A 23,387-nucleotide genomic window follows, 5' to 3' on the forward strand; every position below is an offset into this window, starting at 1 on the left:
TGCATTTTACTGATGTTATTGTCAGCAGTAACTGGAAACCAAAGCAATTTTATGTTACCGCGATACCAAATCAATGCACATGAAATGATTTCAAACGATTTTTATAACAGCACAAAAGCTGCCACAATTGAGTAAAATGTACGTGTGAACTGGAATTTTTTATTTTATTTTTTTGGATTTAACGTCGCACCGACACATGATAGGTCATATGGCGACTTTCCAGCTTTTAATGGTGGAGGAAGACCCCAGGTGCCCCTCCGTGCATTATTTCATCACCAGCGGGCACCTGGGTAGAACCACCGACCTCAGCTGGATGGCTTTTTATAGGAACAAATATAAAAAGCTATGACTCTTACCTCATTCTACATCAATGAATATAACACAGTCAATTACAATCCTATCGTTTAATATACATAAAAGTCCCTGTCTTGCCTACTTACAATTGTATTCAATTAATCTTAAATTCATTTACCGAGATATACTTTAAAGCCATGGTTGCATTTCAAGACCTGTCATAGTATGCAGCGTTGTCTTTGGATAAGGACTGATCTCAGCATAGGTCGATCACAGACTAACGTTTTCAGATGGAGCTTGACTTGATATTGACTCTGATTGTACGTTTCTCAGCAATACCTTAAGACTGACAAATGACAGAGATTAAGTCTGAGTCTGGACTCAGTCAGCCGTCACGTCTTTGCTTTTAATGGTTTAGGTCTAAGTTCAGTTACACCATGAGCATATAGACACATGTCTGCAGTCCTGGGGCAACCATCTGGATGGTGTTCATGAAACCAGCACAATGTTGTTTTCAAAAAGTCGTTCTTATCTGTTACGTTACCCCGTTTTCTCCTCCCCTCAAACGGATCTCCAAGTGTAAAATCTCGGAGCTGAACTAGTCCTCCCGATACTGAAATATAACAACAAGCATAGTATGAAATGAAACCAAGTCAATTTAACGAATCAGTCAAGATTGCGAGATAATAAACACTCTAAATGTGTCCATCTTTCCAGCTAGGACAACTAATCCTCCAAGAAATAACTTGGGCCATTATTGAAACATTTAATTCAATCAAAATCAGCATTACAGATAAATCTGGAGATATAATTTACAATATATTTTCACCTCGGATAATATTGTTGCAAAATCTGAAATCCTTAAGTAAAAGTTGCATCTAGACAAAAAGAAAACATGTCTACTCACTAAATTAGGATTTCAATGTATAATGTCTTTTAAAGTGTTACGTATATTACACTAACCTGTGGTCACATTCATTAAGTGTAAAAATCTGATAGTACAGAGCATGAAAACCTCGCTTTGATTTTAAACCAAAGCATACTCATACTGAATTGCGTATGTTAAATGAGTTCGCTTTAAACTTTTAATTTTAAATCATTTTCAAAAATTGATGAAAATGAAAGCTCTGAGCTTACTTTAATCAATCTCGTGTCCATTGCCTGGAAAAAACAGTACTGTCGTAGTCGTGACCCCAGTAATAGTGGAGCTCGAACCAACGACTTCGGGGCTGAGCAGCCAAAACATTAACCACAGGTTCGCCGCTCCCATCAAATTAATTTTTTTCAAGACAAAAACAACTACTACAAGTTGCTAGTCAATGGGGCCAAGACACAGTGCCCGTTCGAGCTAGTAAAGGATACGTCCACTTTTATGATGCAACAACATAATTTTCAAGGGTTTTTAATGTTGCTAGAATTATGATGTTGAAAACATTCTAACTGACAAAAACAAATAAAGCAATAAGAAATAAAAAATAACATTAAATTGTTTTAGAAAAGATGAATGATGATAAAATCCATCCCTGATACATTCAAACTGATAAAAAAGATTGCTAATATATGATTTCAAGTTAGGCACGTACTGTTGGGACAATAACTAAAAACAAAGAAGCGACATCTACAATTTACCTTGAAATATATGACAACTGTTTCTCAACAGTGTCTGAAGACCCCCACATTCGGACTTCAGTTCCTGTAATATTTCCTTCTCAAACATAGCAGCCACGTCACCTACTGGCAGTTTCCCGCCTTTATTCCATCGTCTGCCATCTTGACCTACTTTAGCCTCACTGTTATCACAAGTCAGCAATTTGTCAAAAACTGTTTTTGTAACATAATCTTTTGTTTCTTTCTTAACAGTCACGCAGTTTTTCGTTATTTCCGTTTTACTTCTGGGTGTGAAATCTGACACCCACTGACTATCGGGGACCGTCTCAAGATTAATATCTTCAGTAAAGTCTAAATTAGATATTTGACTGGAAATATCTTTGGTGTACTGCTCACATCTAGAAGTTATGTAGCTTCGACGATTTTCATCAATTTCAGCTTCGTTAGAAAAAGGGTAAGTCCGCTCTTTTCCTACAAAACATACCTGCAAGAAAATGGTATTAAAAATCTATAATAAAATCTACATGAAGACCCTTTGGGCATAGAATTCAACCAATCAAAATAATAGCAGACTCGGTTTGACCTTTCATTTTCATCGATCATAAATGCATGTCAACATGTCATTCTAATGTTATAATAAACAGAATAAGTTCATGACCAATTCGAAATTGGTATTCAAATACGGGAAGTAAGAACTGAAGCAAACTATGAATTAACTTTGAAATAAAATTAACATTGCAGAAATATACTGATAAACTAGAAGATGCTTTTGTAGAAAAGCGCATGTCTCACCCAATGCCTAGTCGTAATAGGCAAGAAGTCAATAGGGACAGGAGCGAAAGTCAAGGAAACGGATGGTTGGTTGCAATAGGGATTATCTACTTGGCATGTCCAATCATCCCACTAAGTTTCAACATTCTGGGCCTAATGGTACTCAAGGTATGAAATGGAAACGGTTTTCCATGTTCAGGCCCCTGTGACCTTAGCCTTTGACCGAGTGATCCCAAAATCAATAAGGGTCATCTACTCTGCATGTCAAATCATCCTAAGAAGTTTCAACATTCTGGGTCAAGTGGTTCTGAAGTTATTGATCTGAAAGAGATTTCCATGTTCGGACCCCTGTGACCTTCACCATAGCTCAAGTGACCCCAAAAACGATAAGGGTCATTTATTGGTTTAAACAATATTCTATTCATATATATTTACAACATGAAACGTTACATAATTACAGCATGAAGGATTGAGTAGAAAGCCAAGCTTATTTGAAACTCTCTCCTTAAAGGGTCATTTATTCTGTAAGTCCTGTCATCCTATGAAGGTCAAATGGTGCTCCAGTTATTGATCAGAAATAATTTTCCATGTTCTGGTCCCTGTTACCTTGTTCTTTCATCAAGTGATCCAAAATCGAAAGGGCTCATTTAATCATCCATTCTAGGTCAAGTGGTTCTCAAGTTATTTATCAGAAACAATATTCCATGTTCAGGCCCTTGTGACCTTTGAACCCCAAAAATATTGGGGGTCATCTAACCTGTAACCCCTATCACCCGATGAAGTTTGAAGGTTCTAGGTCAAATGGTCCTCCAGTAACTGATCGAAAACTAAGTGTGACAGGCAGATGGCCCCTTTGACCTTGACCTTTGATGGAGTGACCCCAAAATCAATAGGGGTCATCTACTTTATAAGTTCTATCACCCTATGAAGTCTGAAGGTTCTAGGTCAAACGGTTCTTAAGTTACCGACCGGAAATGAATTTCCATGTTCTGGCTGCTGTGAGCTTGAACTTTATAGAGTGACCCCAAAATCAATAGGGGTCATCTACTCTGCATGTCCTATCATCGTATGAAGTTTCAACATTCTGGATCAAGTGGTTCTCAAGTTACTGATCGGAAATGGTTTTCCATGTTCAGGCCCCTGTGACCTTGACCTTTAACAGAGTGACCCTAAAATCAATAGGGGTCAACTATTCTGCATGTCTTATCACCTTATGAAGTTTCAACATTCTGGGTCAAGTGGTTCTCAGGTCATTGATCGGAAATCGTTTTCAAAGTTCAGGCTACTGTGAACTTGACCTTTGATGGAGTGACCCCAAAAAACAATAGGGGTCGTGTACTCCATAAGCCCAGCCACCCTATGAAGTTTGAAGGTTCTAGGTCAAATGATTCTCCAGTTATTGGTCGGAAATGAATTGTGACGGACGGTCTGACGGGGCAAAAATCAATTTGTGCGGGGTGGGGGAAGACATAATTAACAACAGCAGTTTGTGAAACACATATAGTCCCCATGATGGCCCTCCTATTTTCAATCCCGATATCACTATGAATTAGCCCTTTAGGCTACTACTGATCCAACACAATAAGGTTCCTCTGCTCACCACAGGAAATCATCCTATAAAGTTTGTGGACTGTAAGATAAAACGTTCTTTAGATACTGAGCTGAATCTGTTTTCAGTAGCAAGCTTATAGTGACCTTGATCTTTGACCTACTGATCCTAAACAATATAGGGGTAATTTACTGACCATAGGCAATCATCCTATGAAGCCTAATGACTGTAGACAGCAACATTCCTTAGTTATTAAGCAGAAACCGTTTTTACAATAGGGAATGTTTAGTGACTACAGGCAACCATATTCTGAAATTCGACGACTTCAAGATACACTATTCTTTAGTTATTGGGCAGAAACTTTTTCAGTTGCAAGGTCACTGTGACCTTGACTTTTCACCTACTGATGCACAAAATAGGGGTTAACTCTTTACAACAGAAAATTCACGCTACGAGGTTTGAAGACTGTAGACCAGACTATTCTTTATTTTGCGAGAGAATAGATCTACCATTTTCAGTATCAATGTTACTGTGTTAATCAATGTCATTGTGATCTTGGTCTATGACCAACGAAACCAAAAGCAATTTGGGTCATCTACTGACAACATGCAATCATCTTATAAAGTTGTATGACGCTATATGCCAAAGGGTTCTTTCATTATTGAGCATATACTGCATAGGTCTTAGGATCACTGTGACCTTGATATATTGACCACCAAAATATTAAGGGGTAATGACCACAGACAATCATTCTAGTTTGTTCGATCACTAATGTGAAGATAATAATTCTCTAAATATTGATAAACTAGAATGTGTCTGTAGGACACAGGGTGTGCCCCCACTGGTACATTTGTCACAAATAAGGGGCAATAATTCAAATGTTTGCAGTCTTAAGGGGGTATAGCCTCAACTAACATTTTATAAAAAGGATTCATTATTCTAGGCCATATACGTTTTGAGCTATGAGCATCAAAAACAAAAAAGAGGGCCATGAAGGCCCTGTATTACTCACCTGACCTATTGATCTAAAGATCATCAAGATTAACATTCTGACAAAGTTTCATTAAGATATGGTCATAAATGTGACCTCTAGAGTGTTAACTAGCATTTCCTTTAAGGTATTAGGCCCATAATAGAGTATCTCCTTTTTGAAGAGTACCCAATTTCTACCATAAACCTACTCTGATTGCAATTTTCAGGGGGGCGTAGGTTCAAGCCCCACTTGGACCAAAATATTTTTTCCCTTATTTTCCTTTTTTTTCTAGTAAGTTTTTACTTCTTTCAAGACTTGTTATTCATTTATTGTACAAAAGTGGAAAATATTCATTTGATAAGCGATTTCTTGCTGTTCAAAGTGAATTTACCTCTGAAATAGAAAGGGTAGAGTTAGATATCTTTAAAAATACTGAGTTATCTATTTTGCCTTCATTCTTTAGATTACATATTGTGGAAGAAATGTAGGTAGGTTTTACTTCTGCCCCACAGTTGTTTTTAAATGAAGTGAGCAAAATTCAAAACAGACCCGCAGGATTCGACCTTTATTTTTCAATGCTGGAGACAGAATTCTGTCTCATTAAATCTGTTTACCTGAGGCACCCTAGAAAAAATGATACTGACACTTTTATTTTTTAGTTTTATAATTGTTTAACAATATTTTGATGATTCTTTCATAAAAAATAATGGTATAATGAATTCTCTGCAAACGTTTTGGATAATGGCAGCCACTTTGAAATTTGTCTCTACTTGAGCTTGAGGAAATACCATAATTTACACAAAATTTATAAAAAAAACGGCACAGTAAAAGTTTTTAAAAATTTGCAACAAAGTTAAACATTACTATTAGGGGCCTAATACCTTAATTTGACCTAGTGACCTAGTTTTTGATCCCACATGACCTAGATTCGAACTTGGCCTGAAGATTATCAAGGTTAACATTCTGACCAAGTTTCATGAAGATACAGTCATAAATTTTGCTTCTAGATTATTAATAAGCTTTACATTTGATTTAACCTGGTGACCTAGTTTTTGACCCCACCTGACCCAGATTGGAACTTAACCTTTAGATCATTAAGATTAACATTTTGACCAAGTTTCATAAAGATATGGCCATAAATGTGGTCTCTAGAGTGTTCACTAGCTTTTCCTTTGATTTGACCTGGTGACCTAGTTTTTGACCCCACATGACCAAGATTCCAACTTGGCCTAAAAATCATCAAAATTAACATTCTGACCAAGTTTCTTGAAGATACAGTCATAAATTTGATCTCTAGATTGTTAAAAAGCTTTACCTTTGATTTGACCTGGTGACCTAGTTTCTGAGCCCACATGACCTAGATTCGATCCTGACCTAGAGGTCATCACGACAAACAATCCGATTAATTCCCATGAGTTTCAAACTTAAAATTAGGTCTCTAGAGTGTAAACAAGCTTTACCTTTGATTTGACCTGGTGACCTAGTTTTTGAACCCATTTGACCCAGATTTAAACTTTACCTAAAGATCATCAAGATTAACATTCTGACCAAGTTTCATTAAGGTACGGTCATAAATGTGGCTTATAGAGTGTTAACTAGTTTTTCCTTTTATTTGACCTGGTGACCTAGTTTTTGCCCCACCTGACTCAGATTTGAATTTGACCTAAAGATCATCAAAGTTAACATTCTGACCAAGATTCATTAAGATATAGTCATAAATGTGGCCTCTGGAGTGTTAACAAGCTTTACCTTTGATTTGACCTGATGACCTAGTTTCTGAATCCACTTGACCTAGATTTAAACTTGACCTAAAGATCACCAAGATTAACATTCTGACCAAGTTCATTAAGATATGTTCATGAATGTTGCCTCTAGAGTGTTAACTAGCTTTTCCTTTGATTTGACCTGGTGACCTAGTTTTTAACCCCACATGACCCAGGTTCGAACTAGACCTAAAGATCAAGATTAACATTCTGACCAAGTTTCATGAAGATATAGTCATAAATGTGGCCTCTAGAGTGTTAACAAGCTTTTCCTTTGATTTCACCTGGTGACCTAGTTTTTGATCCCATCTGACCCAGATTTGAACTTGACCTGAAGATTATCAATATTAACATTCTGACCAAGTTTCATTAAGATAAGGTCATAAATGTGGCCTCTATAGTGCTAACAAGCTTTTCCTTTGATTTGACCTGGTGACCTAGTTTTTGAACCCACATGACCCAGATTCGAATCTGACCTAAAGATCATCAAGGTTAACATTCTGACCAAGTTTCATGAAGATATACAGTCAAAAATGTGGCCTCTAGAGTGTTACCAAGTTTTTCATTTGATTTGACCTGGTGACCTAGTTTTTGACCCCAGTTGAACCAATATCGAACTCATCCAAGATTTTGACCAAGTTTCATTAAGATTGGGCCAAAATTGTGACCTCTAGGGTGTTAACAGTCAAATTGTTGACGACGAAGGACAAATGACAACAGACTAACACAGAGAGATCACATCAGGTGAGCTAAAAATCCACTTCTTTGGCTATTTCAAGGGTCATAACTCTGTAACAAGCGCTAAGATTCTCAAGAAGAATGCCACTCTGTAACAAGCGCTAAGATTCTCAAGAAGAATGCCAAGTGTGCAAGGTCACATCATGATAACTCATGCAAGGTTTAATGAATTTACATCAAATACTTTTTGAGCTAGGCATGTCATTAGGTAAAAATGTGCATTTTGACTATTTCAGGGGCCATAACTTTAAAACTGGGGAGGGGAGGGGGGAGGGGGGGTGGAGCCAGCCAAAAAATAAGAGGCACACAAGTTTATATCATGATAAAGACATGCAAGTTTTCATCAATTTATATCAAATACTTTTTGAGCTAGGTGTGTCACAAGGTGAAAATGTGCATATTTGACTATTTCAGGGGCCATAACTCTGGCAATAGGGGGCGGAGGTAGACGGAAAATAGGAGGTGCATAAGTTCATATCATGATATAGACTCATGCAAGCTTTTATCAATTTATATGAAATCCTTTTTGACCTAGGCTTGTCACACGGTGAAAATGTGCTTTTTTACTATTTTAGGGACCATAACTGTGGAAATAGGGGGCAGAGCCAGAAGAAAAAAGGAGGTGCACAAGTTCATATCACGATAAAGACTCATGCAAGGTTTTATCATAACATATTATATACTTTTTGAGCTAGGCGCGTCACAAGTTTAAATGTGATTTTGACTATTTCAGGGGCCATAACTCTGAAAATGGGGGGGGGGGGGGGGGGGGGGGAAGCCAGATGAAAAATAGCAGGTGTGCAAGTTCATACTGATCATAATTAAGACTCATGCAATGTTTCATCTATCTATATCAAATACTTTTTGAGCTATGTGTATCGCAAGGTGAAAATGTGCATTTTTTACTATTTCAGGGCCCATAACTCTGGAAATAGGGGGTGGAGTCAGACGAAAAATAGGAGGTGCGCAAGTTCATATCACGATAAAGACTCATGCAAGGTTTCATCAATTCATATTAAATACGTGTCACAAGTTAAAATGTGCATTTTTTACTATTTCAGGGGCCATAACTCTGGAAATATTCTGTTGCAAAACAGTGTAGATAGATATGCAAAAACAAGAGGACCATGATGGTCCTGAATCGCTCACCTCTTCCCACATGACCCAGTTTTGAGTATGACGTCATTTTTTCTATTATTTGACATAGTGACCTAGTTTTTGATCGCATGTGACCCAGTTTCGAAAGTGACCTAGATATCATCAAGGTGAACATTCAGATCAATTTTCATGAAGATCCATTGAAAAATATGGCCTCTAGAGAGGTCAAAAGATTTAAATTATTTTAGACCTACTGACCTAGTTTTTGACCGCAGCTGACCCAGTTTCAAACTTGACCTAGATATCATCAAGATGAACATTCAGACCAACTTTCATACAGATCCCATGAAAAATATGGCCTCTAGAGAGGTCACAAGGTTTTTTTATTATTTGACCTACGGACCTAGTTTTTTAAGGCACGTGACCCAGTTTCAAACTTGACCTATATATCATCAAGAAAAACATTCTGACCAACTTTCATACAGATCCCATGAAAAATATGGCCTCTAAAGAGGTCACGTTTTTTCATTATTTGACCTACTGACCTACTTTTTGAAGGCACATGACCCACTTTCAAACTTGACCTAATTATCATCAAGATGAACATTCAGACCAACTTTCATACAGATCCCATGAAAAATATGGCCTCTAGAGAGGTCACAAGGTTTTTCTATTATTTGACCTACTGACCTAGTTTTTGATGGCACGTGACCCACTTTCGAACTTAACCTAGATATCATCAAGGTGAACATTCTGACCAATTTTCATGAAGATCTCATGAAATATATGGCCTCTAGAGAGGTCATAAGGTTTTTCTATTTTTAGACCTACTGACCTAGTTTTTGACCATACGTGACCCAGTTTCAAACTTTACCTAGATATCATCAAGATGAACATTCAGACCTACTTTCATACAGTTCCCATGGAAAATATGGCCTTTAGAGAGGTCACAAGGTTTTTCTATTATTTGACCTACTGACCTAGTTTTTGACGACACGTGACCAACTTTCGAACTTGACCTATATATCATCAAGGTGAACGTTCTGACCAACTTTCATGAAGATCTTATGAAATATATGGCCTCTAGAGAGGTCACAAAGTTTTTCTATTTTTAGACCTACTGACCTAGTTTTTGATGGCACGTGACCCAGTTTCGAACTTGTCCTAAATATCATCAAGGTGAACATTCCGACCAATTTTCATGAAGATCTTGTGAAATATATGGCCTCTAGAGAGGTCACAAGGTTTTTCTATTTTAAGACCTACTGACCTAGTTTTTGACGGCACGTGACCCAGTTTCGAACCTGACCTAGATATCATCAAGATGAATATTCTGACTAACTTTCATAAAGATCCCATGAAAAATGTGACCTCTAGAGTGGTCACAAGCAAAAAGTTTACGGACGGACGACGGACACCGCATGATCACAAAAGCTCACCTTGTCACTTTGTGACAGGTGAGCTAAAAATGCATTATTCTATGCTATTAAACTTTCTTCTAATATTATTCACTCAAACATACCCTTTTTGTAGAAGGTATTCGTAGCATATCCTCCTCCACTTTGAACCCGCAGTTCTCTCCAACCGACTTGACAAAGTCAAGATACAGCCCATATTTACCAGAGTTTTCTGAACCATTTGCAACCTTCTGTGTGAAACTATATCTTGCATTGAAATCCCACATACAGCATGGCAACACAAAGTAGTTACAAGTGTAGGAAGATCTGAAATAGTATCCAGCTACTATGACAATTGCTATTACAGGAATACTCAGGATTTTTTTCAAGAAATAGATTCACGATTTTTTAATTCTGTTTTACTAGAGGAATCAAAAAGGGGCTGTTTTGTTGAATAAAATCTTGTTGTGGTTCTCGCCATATGACTTTTTTCAGTGTGCTTTTTTCATACTGAAGTTCGGCCCTGATCCCATTGGCAATTCCTAGGCTTTTTCCAATTTCAACACTAAAATTCCCGAAGTTTTTCTTTTGTTCTACTATTTTTTTCCTCCAAGACTGAACCTATGAAACCTTGAACAATTGAAACAAAAGGCAATAATTATGCTAATTTAACACAATACTGAACAATTTTTTCCTAAATGTAAAACTTTAATAAAAATAACACTTTTTTCAACAACTCTAAATTTGGATGTTTTACACTGCATTTTTCCCATCTGTAAAGGCCCCCGCCCAATTCCCAAACCAGTGGGAAAAAAACACTGGTACATTTACATGTGTATATGAAGTTGTGAAGTTGGCAGATACTTAGAGCTTATACAAAAAATCCTGGAACACTAGACATAATATTATTTCATGCTAAATAAGAAAACTCCTCTTTTCAAACCTTGCAGCCATTACTGGTATCCATGGTGTTAATTCATCACTATGGTTTCCAATCAACCAATCACTGTCAGGGAACACACTCTCAGTGGAAGGTGTAATAGTCATTTCCTATGAAAGCAGAAAATATTTCAAATAGACAATTAACATTACTATAAAGAAACACTTGTTCAATAATTTAATTTTAGAAAGTCTTTCAACTAGTGAATAAAAGAAAGAAATTAGCCAAGCAAAAAAGGTGAAAAAGGAACAAATTCAAACTGAACAACGTTAAATGAAATACCCACTTTTGTCTGCTGAAGTCTACCTACACTTCCAAACTGTCATTTTGCTTTCTCCCACAAAATATGCACAGGGCAAATCCCAAACCAGTATTTCAAGTCAAGAGTCCTTAGTGTAACATCAAGCATTGTCACCAGCAGAAATTATTTATTTACCATTTGTTGGGTAAACATCATCAATACAACTACTGGTCATATGATGGCTTTTGGTGGTAGAGGAAAACCCCAGGTGCTCCTCCGGTCATTATTTCAGACACAGGCAGGCACATGGGTAGAATTACTGAACTTCTATACGCCAGCTTGATATCTTCTTCATGTGAAAGAATTTACGGCCAAAGAAAGGTGTAAGGCAAGTGATTCAAAGACAATGAGCTTAACCAATTCACCAGGGAGGTCCTTTCACAGGCAGTATCTTGTGATGTGTACATGAAAGTGACTGTTTTCGCAAGTTTTAAGATTATACATGTCATTAGATATAATGACAGATAATTCAACAATTATCGTCCGAATATTTTTTGCAATCAAGGAAAGACAATGGAAGGAATTCAGTCAAAACTTGTGCAACATGGTAAAATGCTTTTGAACAATTATTCACATGTATGAAATGTGTTTTCTCGGGCGCAATATCGAAAAGACAATGCAAGAATTAATGTTTTTTGTCGTCACTTTCAAAATAGAACTTGCTGAGAAAAGTTTGAAATACCCTCCGTTCATTACTTCATCACGAGCGGACACCTGGGTAGAATCACCGACCTTCCATAAGCCAGCGGGATGGCTTCCTCACATGAAAAATTCAACGCCCCGAGTGAGGTTCGAACCATCGATGAGAGGCAAGTGATTTAAGTCAGCAACTTTAACCACTCGCCCACGGAGGCCCCGGTCACAATTTCAGAATCCCTCCCAGCCACGCCGAATGGCCAAAGGAAATCGGGCAGTGATCCAAAATGGAAACCAGCATTTCCCTGGATAACAGTCTCGGATTGTGTTGTTTTATGTACAACAAACAGTGGACATTTTCAAAAACTTAAAATGGATAAGTTTTCATCAAATAAATTTTCTGGGGTGACCCCATACCCCCGAGTGGGAGGGGACACCCCTCACGCACCCACCCCTTTGTTCGTCAAAAAATATCATACTGCAACATGCCTTCAGAAAGTCCCGGCTAGAACCCTGGTCCCTAAACAAATTTATAAGAAATGACTAATTTACTATTAAATTTAGAAAGAACACTTACTTTAAGTATTGTTTCTGGTCCATACAGATCCCATATCTTTCTTCTTCTCACATCTATTCCATAGCCCGGGTGCTAAAATCACACACATTATTTTTGTAAAAAACATACCTTGATATACTGTCAGACAACACAACAACTTGTGCATCAATGTATCTGACATTTAGTTGTTTTACTTCACAATCAATCAGATGATACAGATTTATCTTTCAGCTGAATTCCTTCTTAGTTCTACATTGTTCTCAAGATCTAGTTTTTGAAGTGACCCCAGCTGACTTCATGATTGTCCCATTTGAATTTAAATTTATCCAGCATAGCCTAAAACTATTTAAAACTCTCTATTTTAATATATCAGCAAGCTTGGTAAAGGTAACTTTTAAGTTAAAATAATCAGTTGCCTAATTTTACTAAAGATGCTATCTCGAGTATGGCAAATACTTCTTTGTTGTTTGTTACAATCAATATTGTCTTGTTATGTTTATGGCAATTGTTTGAGCCAAGATATTTTTTGAAAATCTATTCATGCAAAACAGGTCAAAAATACTGACCAGAAAAAAATAGGACAGACTGTAAGTTTCAGACTGATAGGCTGAGGGAACGACAGATTGACAGATGGAAGCTCAAACCTTGAGGTAACCAAACTTGTTTTCAACATGTATGGTACTGCTGGCTTACCTCAGCAAGATGGCATTGTGGTAGGATAATGATATTACTATAACAAGAGGACCATGATGGTCCTGAATCGCTCACCTGTTCCCACATGACCCAGTTTCGAGTATGACGTCGTTTTCTCTATTATTTGACATAGTGACCTAGTTTTTGAGCTCATGTGACCCAGTTTTGAACTTGACCTAGATATCATCAAGATAAAAATTCTGACCAATTTTCATGAAGATCCATTGAAAAAAATGGCCTCTAGAGAGGTCACAAGGTTTTTCTATTATTTGACCTATTGACCTAGTTTTCGAAGGTACATGACCCTGTTTTGAACTTGACCTAGATATCATCACAGTAAAAATTCTCACTAATTTTCATGACGATCTATTGAAAAAATATGGCCTCTAGAGATGTCACAAGGTTTTTCTATTTTTATACCTACTGGCCTAGTTCTTGACTGCACGTGACCCAGTTTACAAACTGACCTACATATCATCAAGGTGAACATTCAGACCAATTTTCATGAAGATCCATTGAAAAATATGGCCTCGAAAAGGTCAAAAGATTTTTCTAATTTTAGACCTACTGACCTAGTTTTTGACTGCAGTTGACCCAATTTCAAACTTGACCTAGATATCATCAAGATGAACATTCAGAACAACTTGTATACAGATCCCATGAAAAGTATGGCCTCTATAGAGGTCAAAAGGTTTTTTTATTATTTGACCTACTGACCTAGTTTTTGATGGCACGTGGCCCAGTTTCAAACTTGACCTATATATCATCAAGGTGAACATTCTGACCAATTTTCATGAAGATCCATTCAAGGGTATGGCCTCTAGAGAGGTCACAAGGTTTTCCTATTTTAAGACCTACTGACCTAGTTTTTGATTGCAGTTGACCCAGTTTCAAACTTGACCTATATATCATCAAGATAAACATTCAGACCAACTTTCATACAGATCCCATGAAAAATATGGCCTCTAGAGAAGTTACAAGGTTTTTTCATTATTTGACCTACTGACCTACTTTTTGAAAGCATGTGACCCACTTTCTAACTTGACCTAGATATCATCAAAATGAACATTCTGACAAATTTTTATGTAGATCCATTCACAGTAATGACCTAGATATCATCAAGGTGAACATTCTGACCAATTTTCATGAAGATCTTGTGAAAAATATGGCCTCTAGAGAGGTCACAAGGTTTTTCTATTTTTAGATCTACTGACCTAATTTTTGACTGCACGTGACCCAGTTTCGAACTAGACCTAAGTATCATCAAGGTGAACATTCTGACCAACTTTCATAAAGATCCCATGAAAAATGTGACCTCTAGAGTGGTCACAAGCAAAAGTTTACGCACACGCACGGACGGACGCACGGACGACGCGCGATCACAAAAGCTCACCTTGTCACTTTGTGACAGGTGAGCTAAAAACTAGAGCTGCTTTTGAGAAAAGCGAATGTCTCCCACAACTGCCTTATCATCTAAATAGCAAGTCAGTCTTTATACTGTTTACTCACTACAATTCAAGGGCCAGAACTCCAAAATGCCTGGACCGATTTGGCTCATTATCGAACTTGTCTGAGGTCTTATGGTCAAACACATTTTGTTCAAGTTTGGTGAAGATCGGATAAGAAATGTTCGACTTAGAGTGCGGACAAGAGTAAAAAGGCTTATTTTTCGGTAATTCAAGGGCTGTAACTCCAAAATGCCTCGACTGATCTGGCTAGTTATCGAACTTGGCCGAGGTCTTATGGTCAAACACATTTTGTTCAAGTTTGGTGAAGATCGGATGAGAAATGTTTGACTTAAGAGTGCAGACAAGTGTAAAAATGCCAATTTTTCTGTAATTCAAGGGCTGTAACTCCAAAATGCCTCGACCTATTTGGCTAGTTATCGAACTTGGCCGAGGTCTCATGGTCAAACACATTTTGTTCAAGTTTGGTGAAGATCGGATGAGATATGTTCGACTTAGAGTGCGGACAAGAGTAAAAAGCCTGAGTTTTGGTAATTCAAGGGCCGTAACTCCAAAATGCCTCGACCGATTTGGCTAGTTATCGAACTTGGCCAAGGTCTCATGGTCAAACACAATTTGTTCAAGTTTGGTGAATATCGGATGAGAAATGTTCAACTTAAGAGTGCAGACAAGCTTTGTGACAGACAGACAGATGGACATACGGACACACAGACTGGAGTAAATCAATATGTCTCCCACACCACTGTGTGGTGGGAGACATAACTAGCTAAAACTCCGAACATTTCCAAACAACAGGAAGTGCATGCATCAAAGCACAATGGAACATGAAAGGTGAATGGCTGATTGAAAAGTGTCGAATAGTTACAGGTCTTTCAAGGATGATATTCTCCTCCATAATCTATCATTCTGAATGTGAACCAGTAGGACAGGGAACCAGATAAATGATTAATGAACAAAAAGTGTGCAAAGGCATGGAAAGAAACAAATTAAGAAAAGGTGTTAATGAGATGGTAACGAAAAAGTAAGTTTTTATTGATTAAAAGATCTCCTCAGAGCTTACTAGTATGTTATTTGTAAATGTCTTGCCAACTCATAATCAAATCTTATCTATTTCTGTTCTTCAGTCTCAAAGAAGGAACCAAGCAAGCTGCATTCTAACTTCTAAAAAGCTAACGTCATGAATAAAAAAGATTTTTACCCCTTCAGAAGCAAGTATATGTACAAGCAGACCATTACCACAGCCAAGATCTACAAAAGATTGTTTCTTAGTCAATCCTTTCTTCTTTCTATCATCTTCCCACAGCAACTGAAAGTATGAAAATGAACATTACTTTAAAAAATAATCTGTATGTAGAAGTTAAAGTATTCAAACTGCTATTTCACTTTCTTATGAAAAAAAACAAATATTTACATGAGCTAAACTGAAAATGTTGTTATAAAGTAACTCTACATTGATTTAACACTTTTCAAATAAAAAGTCAATTTCCTGAACAAGAAATGTGGTGTTGCAATTAACATCATTTTCTCAGCAATAAATCAATTTCATCATTACAGACTACTCGATTCAATTCTGTATGAAAAAAAAAGAAACGTATTTTGAGTTAATAACTACTGATTATGTCTTTGTCAAAGAATCACTGAAAATATTCCCTCTGAAATGACAGTAAAAACTTGACTTGTGATCAAATAAAGTGTATGTTCAGATTTGTACAAGACTTACCAGTAAGTAGGTTGCTATGGCAACATCCTCAAACACATACTTCTGTGCATTTGTTTTCTCTGGCCATTTCTGAATAAAGGATTTCTACATGATATTGTATATAAACTTTAGTACCTGAGAGAGATAACAGAATTAAAGTTCTTTTGAAAGAAGATTATACTATTTCTAAAATCAGGTAATTCATTGTACCTTTTTGTTTAAAAAAAATGTGTTATTATCAATTTATAATCAAGCCATCCATATTTTTAAAATAAAAATTCTATCAAACTGAAAATCCCATATACCGGTACAACATATATTATATCAAACCAGATTTTTATAGCGCCCTTTTCATGAGACACATGTTCAAAGGCACTATACATGTAAGCATTTTGATCATATTACCTGTATATCATAAAATTTGATACTCAACTAATAGGCTAACCATCAAACTGCTGTGGACTACATTACATTGTAAAACAAGAGCTGTCGGAGGACAGCAACGCTCGACTATTCAACAGCCTTGTCGATTGAATGAATACGGAAGTCGAAAAAGGGACATAATTTAGTAAAAAAGCAAAATAGGGTTATGGAACCTGCACAGTGCTTATCAGCTCATGTCAGTGGACAAGTGTGTGAAGTTTCAATCCATTCCCATTAGTGGGTACTGAGATACCAGTTTACATATAGGAATTTAACCAAAAACTCCTAAGTTGAAAAAGGGGCATAATTTTGTAAAATGCGAAGTTGAGTTATTGAGCCTTTGCATTGCATGTCATATCATGACAGTGAACAAATGTGTGAAATTTCAATCCTTTCCCATTAGTGGATACTGAGATACCAGCTTACATACAAAAACTTAACCAAAAATTTCTATGTTGAAAAAGGGGCATAATTTTGAAAAAAAGCAAAATAAAGTTATGGAACCTGCTTTGTGCATGTCAGATCATGACAGTGAATAAGTGTGTGAAGTTTCAATCCATTCCAATTAGAGAGTACTGAGATACCAGCTTACATACAAAACCTTAACCAAAAAATTCTAAGTCGAAAAAGGGGCATAATTTTGTAAAAAAGTAAAATAGAGTTATGGAACCTGTGCAATGTAAGTCGGTTTATCACAGTTAATAAGTGTGTGAAGTTTCAATCCATTCCAACAAGTGGTTACTGAGATACCAGCTTACATACAAAACCTTAACCAAAAATTTCTAAGTCGAAAAAGGGGCATAATTTTGTAAAAAAGCATAATAGAGTTATGGAACCTGTGCAATGTAGGTCAGTTTATCACAGTGAATAAGTGTGTGAAGTTTCAATCCATTCCCACAAGTGGTTGCTGAGATACCAGCTTACATACAAAAACTTAACCAAATCGGGACGCGGACGTGGATGCGGACGCATGGGCGAGTCCAATAGCTCTACTATTCTATGAATAGTCGAGCTAAAAATATTTAACAAAAACAACTTTTTTTCTAAAATATCTGAAAAGAAAAATAAATTCTTTAAAGGGCAAGAAAAGCCTGACAATAAGTTTAATTCATGTGAAAGCCATCTTCAATCCTTTCATAATGCTGAAAAATAATATTAAAATCGGAAATCTAATGAAAAACTGATAATTTGGCAGACTGAAATTAAAGAAAATGGCTAATCATGGAGGCAGCCATTATAATGTGTTTATGATGTCATTTATAGACTTCTGAATTTTTTATTTAGCCAATAACCATTTTCAACATATTAATTTCATATGTTTCTTGAGTGAAAGATGTAAACGGGTGAAACACAATATAGGGAGCATTTAGAATATCGCATTGTTATACATGGTTTTCAAACATTTCCTAACCCTTTAGTGCAATTTAACATTTACACTTCATAACACTAAATATGAAGAAGTTCTGTGCCAATTTTATTGATCTAGCTCAAATAGTTTTCAAGCAGTGGCAAAAAACACATCTAGAAAAAGTCGTTTTTGAAGCGTTATGTTGTTGCACTTAGAATTTTCCATATTTTTCAAATAAAATAATGGTATGATATTATATATTTCTATGTAAATGTGTGTTATCAGCATAAAGACAATTTTTTAAGGATTATTTTGGTGTTTGATTTATCATGATCAGATGAAAATTGTTGAAGCTGTCGAGAAAAATGTGAAATGGGTATGATGTTATGCAATTTTGCACTGAAATTCCTTCCTTTTGTTATAATGATTAATTGCAATGTTAACATTATTTTTTCTTTAATATTTTGGTCCAGAATCATTTCTCTGTTGTAATAGTACTTAAAGAAAAAAAATCAAAATCATGTATTTCTGAAATTTATTTGTATGAGTTTTTAAAATTGAAAATCAGGTTTTTATGTAAATATGTAGAGTCCGTAACCAATTGTATTTTATAGATTTGTAAGATATTATGAGAGTCTTAATTGATTTTTTCTTATCAAATTTAACTGTTGACATTAAAATTTTTATGCTATTTCCTTTATTGTTAACTACATTTTTGCTGTAGCACCACTAATTTGGTTACAGACACTACAAAAACACTGTAGTGTCCGTAACCTGTCTTTCAATGGTGTAAATAAATATTTTTTAAAATTTTGTTTATAGCTATTCTTATGAAAGTTATAACTGATTTCACAAGTTAATCAATCAACTTTATTTTTCATCAACTTGATGATGTTGCAACCACATTGGAAAACCCTTATTGTGGCATCTTTATATACAGCATCATTTTCTGTTGCTGCAACATGAAATTGAAAGATGTAATAGCAAACATTGAAGCGATGAGAGATAAAGGATCACTACTTTTTTTCAATTTGGAAGGTTCACTGATGACAAATTTAATAAAGTCTATTAACAATTTCACTACAAAAGGTAAATTTTGTCTATTTAATAATGCTACTTGAAACTGTAGTGTCCGTAACCAGAATTGAAAAAATTAAAACTTGCATCTTTTTACAGAAAAATGAAAAATTATCATTTCAAAGTTTATTAATATTGAGAAAAAAACAAATATATGTATTTGTTGACAAATATTTTCAGATATAAAAATATAGATACAGTTCAAAAGTGCTAAAAATCATGTTTATCATCTAAATTGCACAGATTTATATTAAAAATGTAAAGATGTGATAATGATAATTAACAGTTATTCACTTAGACAAATTTCTTCAAGAGCATCATTGTTAAGATAATTCAAGTTCATGTAGCTTACAATAATGTTTCTTTTCAAAATGCTTCAGAGGGGCAGTGTTATCTGGTTACGGACACTACAGAAATTAAAACAATGTAAAAAACATCCAGTATTACTGAAATTTCTGTTTAAATTATTATACATCTTACAGTTCAAGTGAATAAATCTTTACAAGTATTTATGATTAAATGTAATATCTAAAAACTTGCAAATGAAAGCAAAATCTCTTCAAGAAGTACTAAGTTCAAACCATGTGATGACAGGTACATGTATATTCATTTAGATGAGATTTTATATTTATGTGATGGGCATATAGTGTTGCTGCTCTATGTATGTACGTCCGTCAGTGTGTTCAAAGTCTTGTGTGTCCAACTCCTCCCGCCATTAGATTGCTCTGCTTCAGACTTTCATAGATGAACAACCCTGATGTGTAGATAACCATAAAAGAAGGAATTTCTCAGTGACTATTTTAACCACAGTTATGATACTATGATATTTTTATATAGAAATATAGAATATATTTAGAAAAATCTTGTGTGTCCAACTCCTCCCACACTATTGGCCTGATTTGATTCAAACTTTTCACAGATGAACAAGCTCAAGATGTGTATATTACAATAAAGCGACAATTTTTTTCTGTGACTATTTTACTACAGTTATGGCCCTTTGATAATTTCTGTTTAATCATGTGTCCAACTCCTTCAACACTAGTAGCCTGATTTGTTTCAGACTTTCACAGATGAACAAGCTTGATGTTCAGATGACCGTAAAGGGAGAAATTCTTTCTGTGACTGTTTTTACTTTATGTTATGGCCCTTTGATAATTTTTGCTATATGGAATATAGTATGATAGGGGAAAATCCTGTCAACGATTCCCAAACTTTTAGCCTGATTTGCTTCAAACTTTAACAGATGAACAAGCTTTATGTGCAGATGAAGGGAAGGAATCTTCTCTGAGTATTTTTTTACTGGCGGCAGTTATGATCATCTTTTGCTTTCTAGAGAATGGGCAATAGCATGTGTATGTGTGCACACCTGTGTCGTATGGTTATTATATCTAGTTTTATATTGCAATTTAATTGCTTTATAACAAAGTAGAAGTATGTCTGATTTCATTGTGCATTTGTGATTCAGATATAGAGTTTTGATCTGATGAGGCACCTGCAGTGTTGAAACTTAAAAGGCACAAAAATGCTGAATAGGTTAGAAGTGGTTAAATGGCAAGGAAGGCAGAAACTCAATCCAGGCCAATGTGAAAATTAAAAGAAAAATGAGAGAGAAAGAAAGAAGGATTGTAGAATGAGACAGCGACAAGAAGTAGAGAAGAGTAACTCAAAACTAGATTAGTTAAGAAAGCAGAACTAATATCAAAATCACATGATGAAGGAAAAAGAGTGGAAAGAAATTTATGTATCCGCACACAGGATTTGTCATAGGAGATAAGAGACAATGTTGTTGCATTTATAGATGAATCTACTATGACTGATAATAGGGCTACATTTTCAACACCAAGACATCTGAAAATTTGAGAAAAAAAAGTTACAAAAAGATTATAGATATGTGTACCTTCATTAGATAATTCATATTGTAGTGTCCATAACCATAAACTTAATTTCTTTTTTCTGGTTAGTGACATTCTTGAGTAAAGAAGTGTAAGAGTTAGTTGTGTGATATGAATACAAAGTATTGATAATAATGTATCACTTAGAAAACTTAATATTGCTTGTTAAGTTACAAGATTTCATGAAAACAGTTTTCAGTTGTTCTGTTTTCTTTTTCATTGGTTTTAATTTGGCAAGTTGTATATTTTTGTTTGAAGAATATCAAATCTAAATACACTTTGAGTTTCCATTCAGATATTATTTTAACATTATACCAAATAATTCATGAGTGGATTTAATGTTTTTAACATAATCTAATGCAAAACCATTCTTGAGGCTTTTTTGTAGTGTCCGTAACCAATTACTGGTATCCATCAATATTTAGGATTTTTTGAAAATTATTCACTTTCTCTTTTAATCTAAGTCATTTTGTTTCAACAAAGACAGAATTTGTGTTGATTTTTCATTAAGTTTTCATCATTAAAACTGAAATTGAAGATGTCAAATGATTTGAAATATACATGTTTTTTAGCAACAAAGTAATATCCAACAATATGTTTTTTTCAGTATCTATACCTTTCCCAGTCCTATTTTTGCCTTGCATTATGTATTTCCATGTGTTTGTCATACAAAACAGTAAAAATAGTTCAAGTTTATCATAAATTTGAAGCTTTATTTTACAAAATGTACCACTTGTAGTGTCCGTAACCAGCAAAAATATGCATTTTATCAGCCTTTAAAAATTACATTTCCGATACAAGTACCAGCAAACCACTTAAGTTGCTTATACTTCAAGCACTCTACTATGCAGAAAAATACTTTTTTAGCCAAAATTAAGAACTTATTTTTTCACCTTCAAGTGCAACACTACTGTTCCCTATATTGTGTTTCACCCGAAAACATTGTAATTTCTTTCATGCAAACAATGGGTCATCCTACACTACAGAACAGGAAAGTCAGCATAGTAGCCTTAGTTAAAGATATACAATGCTAAATACTTCATCATTAGTAAATAACTTTTAAAACAGAAAATCTTCATCTAATGTATTTTACTTGCCTAAATATTAACATTAACTATGAAAAGCTGTGTTCACAATAAATGCTGTGTAATAATAGTAATGTTTTAAAAGAAAACTTCCAGTCTTTTTAGCAATAGTAAAAGTTGAAACTGTAGCTAGTTATACATTTATTACGTTCCTACAATTTCTAAGCTTACAAACAATACTATTTTATACACACAAACAAGTTTGCTCTATGTTTACATATAAACAAACACTGTGTAGTAGTTTTTCGTGTTTTTTTTTTCAAATATGAAATCTGGGCATAGAATTCCTTTAAAAGTATTGCTTTAAACACAAACAAACTGTAAAAAGACTTTTTCTAATCTTGAACAAATCACAAACCTGTGCCAGTGGAATGCCATATTTGTTTTTCAGCTCACTATACAGTCTGCTGTAATCTTCAACAGAGACTAGTAACAGAGAAACCAGTCCAGTTCTCAAACTTGGCTGCTCACTCCATCTTGCAAGCTTCTGGAGAAGCAGACTTTTTATCCAAGTCAGTGAGAGCTTTCTTTCTGAATCAGTGGAGCAGTCTGATGTACTGGCAAACAGACACATCCTGAAACCATGACAATGCATTAGTTCAAGAAATAGTACATGTATGTACCGTACACACTAATAGGACAAATCAACATATATTTGCAAATGGTGACATGATAATCATATCAAGGTACTTAAAGGTCAGCATTAATTCTCCCACACTGAGTGTATGCACGCATTGAATGTACACTAAACCTAACCTTTAGTCAGTATATAGTTGTTTAGAAAGGCAACTCAACCCTTTACAGAAAATTAGTACGTACTAATGTGTAATACTCAGGATATATATCCTAACCCTTAGCCGGCTGGCAACAAGTGATTCTGCCTTTGCAACCAGAGCAGACCAAGATCCACTGCCAAGATCAGCCTGCACATCCGTGCAGTCTGATCATGGTCTGCACTGTTCGCTATTCAGTCAGTAAATTTTCAGTGAACGCCCCTTCAAATAACAAATGGTATTACCCAAATTGACTGATGAACCAGTCCATTTAAAAAATTTAGCGGGTTAAAGGTTAAAGTTATAT

At 35.4% G+C, this 23,387-nt stretch overlaps 2 protein-coding genes across 4 annotated transcripts in view; one reads left to right on the top strand and one right to left on the bottom strand.

The window, feature by feature from the left end:
• LOC123533592 (probable tRNA (uracil-O(2)-)-methyltransferase) overlaps positions 1–23,387 on the bottom strand; it is a 26,422-nt gene continuing 3,035 nt past the window's right edge. Inside the window, exons 3-10 of the mRNA XM_045315298.2 lie at positions 22,666–22,882; positions 16,504–16,572; positions 15,982–16,089; positions 12,646–12,717; positions 11,135–11,241; positions 10,317–10,518; positions 1,924–2,386; positions 1–907 (exon numbers count right to left, since the gene is read on the bottom strand). Coding sequence (XP_045171233.2) covers positions 687–907; positions 1,924–2,386; positions 10,317–10,518; positions 11,135–11,241; positions 12,646–12,717; positions 15,982–16,089; positions 16,504–16,572; positions 22,666–22,882 — 1,459 coding nt within the window. The 3' untranslated portion in view covers positions 1–686. The remainder of the gene's footprint in view (positions 908–1,923; positions 2,387–10,316; positions 10,519–11,134; positions 11,242–12,645; positions 12,718–15,981; positions 16,090–16,503; positions 16,573–22,665; positions 22,883–23,387) is intronic.
• LOC123533302 (uncharacterized) overlaps positions 22,807–23,387 on the top strand; it is an 18,582-nt gene continuing 18,001 nt past the window's right edge. Inside the window, exon 1 of one of the 3 annotated variants that reach the window (XM_053519885.1) lies at positions 22,807–22,922. Coding sequence is in view for 1 of the 3 variants with exons in the window: in XM_053519883.1 (XP_053375858.1) it covers positions 22,977–23,003 (27 nt within the window). In the remaining 2 variants the exon portion in view is untranslated. Of the gene's footprint in view, positions 23,004–23,387 lie in introns of all 3 variants that reach the window. The other 2 variants (XM_053519884.1, XM_053519883.1) reach the window with 2 other exon arrangements.

The sequence above is a fragment of the Mercenaria mercenaria genome, chromosome 12 (assembly GCF_021730395.1).
Source record: "Mercenaria mercenaria strain notata chromosome 12, MADL_Memer_1, whole genome shotgun sequence".
Lineage (NCBI taxonomy): Eukaryota > Metazoa > Mollusca > Bivalvia > Venerida > Veneridae > Mercenaria > Mercenaria mercenaria.